This window comes from Neopelma chrysocephalum, unplaced genomic scaffold (genome assembly GCF_003984885.1).
Source record: "Neopelma chrysocephalum unplaced genomic scaffold, ASM398488v2 Primary Assembly neopelma1_68, whole genome shotgun sequence".
In the NCBI taxonomy this organism is placed as follows: Eukaryota; Metazoa; Chordata; class Aves; order Passeriformes; family Pipridae; genus Neopelma; species Neopelma chrysocephalum.
In genome coordinates this window covers 849039-854062 of record NW_020897727.1, presented here as the reverse complement: position 1 = coordinate 854062, position 5024 = coordinate 849039, and the positions used below count along the sequence as shown (strand labels likewise).

Below are 5024 nucleotides of genomic sequence, written 5' to 3'. Positions count from 1 at the left end.
GCCGTACCGCCCGCCCTCCGCCGCGGCCGGGCCGCCGCACGCCGCCGACCTGCACCCGCTGCTGCCCGCCGCCACCGGCGCCTCCGTCATCCACTCGCCGCAGCAGGCGGCCCTCGCCAAGCCCAAGCTCTGGTCGCTGGCCGAGATCGCCACCTCGGCGGACAAGGCGAAGGAGGCCGGCGGCGAGGCGGCGCCCCCCGGCCCCGCCGTGCTGGGCGGCGGCGGCCCGTCGCGTTCGCCACCGCGGCCGCGCTCGCCGGCCACGCAGTGCCCCTTCCCCAACGGGGCGGTCCTGCCCCGGCCGCTCTACTACACGGCGCCCTTCTACCCCGGCTACACGAACTACGGCTCCTTCGGGGCCCTGCACGGGCACCCCGCCGGTGGCCCCGCCGCCAACGCCCCTGGCGCCCACTTCAATGGATTAAACCAGACTGTCCTCAGCAGAGCCGAGAGCCTGGCTAAAGACACTAAAATGATCAGGAGCCAGTCCCAAGTAGACCTTTGCAAAGACTCACCTTACGAACTGAAGAAAGGTATGTCCAACATTTAATATCGGCTTCTCCTCCCTAACCCCTCCTGGGACTGTGGTTTTGTTCTTTTTTTTTTTTTAATTTATTTGAAAGAAATAATAAATTGCTTTGGCAGTTATTTTTCCACTACCAAAAGAAAAACAAAACAAAACAAACAGAAAAAGACCAGCTACCCCCTCTTTCCCAGCACCCTCTTCAAAAGTTTATAGAGTCTATTGGAAATGGCTGGGTGGAAACCGCCCAGAAATGTCTTAAGCAAGTGAAAAGCAAAGGAGTGACACGCTCTCTCTCACACACACAAAGAAGAAAGATTTGTATTAAATCTTATTCTGTATATTTAATGTAGCTTTTTTGTATTTAAATTGATAATACAGTATCTTTGAAGTAAATTATGAAATCAAGACACCTGTACAGGCATTAATGTTGTTTTCGTAATATAAATATATACATTTCTGTGTCTTTTTCCGAATTGTTTCATAGTTTTAAAATATATATATACAAGTTTAATTTAATTTTTTTATGCCTATTGTTTTTTTTCCTTGGGTGTGAGTTAAACCATAATGCAAAAACAGAACAAAAAAAAAGGAAATAGGTTATACGTATTAGATACAAAAAACCTGCAGCCGCCTTTGTAAAATGCAAATATTTAATTAAAAGAGATTTTTAACAGAATCAAACCCACTCTCTTTTTGCAACGGGCATATACGTGCATAGCTGAGAAAAAAAAAAATACATGCGTTAAAAGAGACGCGGGGCTCCATTTAGGACCTCACAGTAGTACCTGAAGTGATTTTCGAAGTGACAGGCAATTTCTAAAAGGTCGGGGGGCTCCGGAGACGAGAGCCGCCCGCGGGGCCGGGAGAGGCGGCGGCGGCAGCGGGCCGGGGCCGGGAGCGGGAGGGACGCTGTTCCCGGAGGTGAAGGCTTAAATCAGGCCACGCACAAAAGCACTTGTTAGAAACACCAAATCGAAGCGCAGTCCCATCTTTTAACCTAATTACTTCCAATCAGTGTCGTGTTTTATGCAAAGCAATCAGCTGGTGAACTTTGCTAATGAGTTCGATTTTCTGCCAGATTTAGCCCGCGTCGCTGCTGCAGCGGTGCGGCGGCGGCGGCCGAGGCCGGCGACTGCACGGGCAAATGCTCTCGGGGCGGCGGGGGCCGCCTCGGCCCCTTCCCTTCCCCTGCTCCCCTCCCCCGGCGCGCTGCCCCGCTGCCCCCGGCCCGCGGGACGGGGCGGTCCGGGGACCGCCCGCGGGCGCGCAGTCCCGCGCAGGGCCGGCCGCGGGCGCGGTGCTCCCGGCGCTGGCAGGTAGGTGTCACACTCGGCCCGGGTTTGGCTCCCGCCGCCCGCTCGGCCGTGCGGGAGCCCCGCGGGGCCGCCGCGCTCCGCTCCGCGCTGCGCCCCAGCGAGTGGTGGGGCAGGGGCCGCGACGCCGGGGCAGTCCCAGCCACCAGACGTCCCTTGGGTGCGGGGAAAGAGAGCTCCCCGAGCCCTCTCCGCGCCGTTCCGCCACTCCAAAGCCCAAGGCAGGGGAAAGTGGGTCCCCGAGCGGATTAAGGGCTCCCCAGCGGCATTGGGCGCGGAACCTCGAACCAAAAGTCAGTCCCCATCGGTACGGCTGTCCGAGCAGACCGGGTCCCCTCCGAACAAATAACGGCGAGGACTGTTCCAGCACTCAGCTTCGGGGACGGGTCTCTCCCTGTTCATTGTGGATTTTGTGGGTGTCAGCTGTACAGTGACATTGCCACTGCTGATGTGATGGGAGTATGACTGAGACCGCTGGGGCTGGGGCTGAGACACCCCTCCATTTGCTTCGGTTTTTTTCCTTTACGAGCCAGATAATTATTTTGTAATCTCTTCAACTTTGTCAGAGCCATTTATTAGCTGTAACAGGTTTATTCATGCATATTTACGTTTTACGGAATTTTAAATAGTAGTTTGTATTTTGGGTTTTAAAGATGCAGTCCATGTTCGCTGGGTTATACGACTGTTTTGTAGAGAATCTGTTTTAAAATCAAAATTGTTTCAAGCTGAATCAAATATTCCTGGGATAATATTAGGTTATTTTGTCATTTTATAAATTAGAAATGAATTTTTTAAAAACGCTCGAATTCCTCGGTTGGATATTTCATTTCCTGTCGGGGGGGACCTGCAGGAAGGCGTATTTTTCGCTCAGCAGTGCGCTTTACTGTACTCACCTGCCCTGTTTAAAACGGGATAAAGTTCTCGCAGTGAGGGGTAGGGTAGAGCTGGACCGGGCAGAAGCAGCCCCGATGTGCGGGGCTGGAGGCAAAGCGCCGCAGGCCGCCTCCTGCCCGGGCTCTCCTGGCACCGTCCCCTCGGCGGAGATCGCCTCCGGCTGAACTCGGGGGAAACTCCCAAGCGCCCTTTGCTATAGGGAGCGACAAAGCCCCTCCGGACCTCGCTCCTGAGACAACAGGTCCCGCAGAGAAACGACTACCTCAAAATAAATAGGTTTTAATTATTCATCTAGCTATGGATTTTTTTTTAAATTGTCGCTCTACCTTTCTCCAGCTGATCTTCCGATCTCTGAAAAAGCTATTTTGCAAAGCAGCTTAGGAGCTTCGCTCGTTCAAAAGCCCTATTCCTTATAATCGGGGCTATTCTGAATAGGTCTATTAGCGATCTCAATACGGTTTTCGTTTGATGTATAAATTCCTAAGGGAATTAACCGTTTCCTTTAGGTTGCAGCCTGTCGCTTATTTTAAACCATAACTATTATTGTAGCCCCATCCATTTCATACAACAATTTTATTCTTCACCCTGTTCCCCTGCCACAGGAAATATACTGTACGGCCATTCTTTAACATAAGCACGAATTCGCAGTTTCTTTTCCGTAGCGGAGTAGGGGGGAGAAGGGGCAGCGTCCGCCTTTTTTGCCTCTGGCATGTTAATTTGTTGTCCAAAAAAAAAAAAAAAAAAAAAAAGAAGTGAGGATATCTTAAAATAAAAATAACGCCTGCTGCCAGTTAAGCTGCCGTAAGTTAGTCGGGAGCAGCCTCGGGAGCGACGCTCACGCTTGGAGCGGAGCCCTCCCGGGGCGCGGGCAAGGGCCGCGGGCCGCCCCGCGGTTTGGCGGCGGGAGGGCTTCTCTGCCACTGCTGAGAGCTTTGGGGGCAGTCGAGGGGGAAGAGCGGCGCTGGCGGCGGGGCCCTGCAGGCTGGGCTCCCATCAGCCCGGCTGGCAGCAGGTGCTTGCCCACGGGCGCAGGTGGGAACGGCCCTGCCTCGGCGGGGCGCCGCTCCGCGCCCGGGAGAGACCTCTCGCCTCTTTCTGGGCCCACTCCCTCCCCTTTCCGCCCCGGACCCCACGGCGCAGCCCTTGATGGGGCGCGGGGGCCGCGACCCCCGACGCCGCCCGCCCCGACGTTGCGGGTCGAGCGGCGCAGGTGGCAGCGGGGTGCGGCACAGGGGCCGCCCTCTCCCGCAGGGGACAGTCCAACTTCCCCCCCAAGACCCTCCAGCGCCGCCGAGAAGTGCGTTGGGCCAGCTGGCCCGGCGGGGCCCACGTGTGGGGCCGCAGGAACAGTTCGGTGTCCAGGTCGACACGACAGAGGATCCGGGACCCTGGAGGGGGCACGCGGGGGCTCCTGGTGGAAAGCGAGAGCCCGCCGGGCAGGGAGCGCAGCTCGCCTCGGGGAGCTGGGGCGGCTCCCCGAGCCAAGCGCCCTGTCCCCAGGGAGGGAAGAGACTTCCCCGCAGAAACCCGGGCAAGTGCCCCCGGGTCAGCCGTGCCCATCCCGATGGGCCCACCGCCACCTCAGCGCGCCCGGGATGACAAGACCCCAGGAGGGCCAGGAGCCCAGGGCTGCAGCCATCGGTCCTATCCATCCCATCCACGGCAAAATTCTCTCTGTCCTGAAGGAAAACAAACGGAACTGGGGGTGCAGTCTGCAGCCGGCACGGCTCCCGAGCTCCAGCGGGGGCGGCGGGACCCCCCGTACCTCTTGCCCCCGTTCTCAGTCGCGGGGAGGGAGGGCGAGAGAGGCGTGGAGCCTGGCGCAGCCCTGCTGCTTCCTCTTTCACGCTTAAAAACAAACCAAATCCTAATTTAGACCCTCAACACCCTGGACCGTGTTTACATCCCCCCCGCTGCTCTCCCCGCGAGTGTTGCTTTTCCAATTGTCACGATTAACCTACGGGGCTCCCGCGCGGCGCGGAGCCTCCGCGGCGGCCGGGACGGCGCGATCGCGTCTAATTGGTTTATTGGACTTCCCCCCACACCCCCAACCCCCCCCGCCCGGCAAGAGGTTCTGAACAGCATCTTCCCTTGTCGTGCCTAGAAACTACGTGAAAGCCCCTCCGCCAAGAGAACATCAGACGGTCAGCAAGTTTAAAGAAGGTGAATAAAAAATACCACAGGGGTTTGCTACAGGGAAAGTCCGGGAACTTCAACCCAAAACGGAGACGAGTTTAAAAAAAACAAAAAAAAAGGAAAAAGGAAAAAAAATAAAAACAAAAAAAAACCCC

General features: G+C 56.4%; 1 protein-coding gene across 2 annotated transcripts in view; it reads left to right on the top strand.

Annotated features, from left to right (window-relative positions):
• The window catches only part of IRX5 (iroquois homeobox 5), a 4127-nt gene extending 2925 nt beyond the window's left edge, over nucleotides 1-1202 (top strand). For both annotated transcript variants that reach the window (XM_027685070.1, XM_027685069.1), the window contains exon 4: nucleotides 1-1202. In XM_027685070.1, the coding sequence (XP_027540871.1) occupies nucleotides 1-550 (550 nt within the window). In that variant the 3' untranslated portion in view covers nucleotides 551-1202.
• The last annotated feature ends 3822 nt before the right edge of the window (nucleotides 1203-5024 follow it).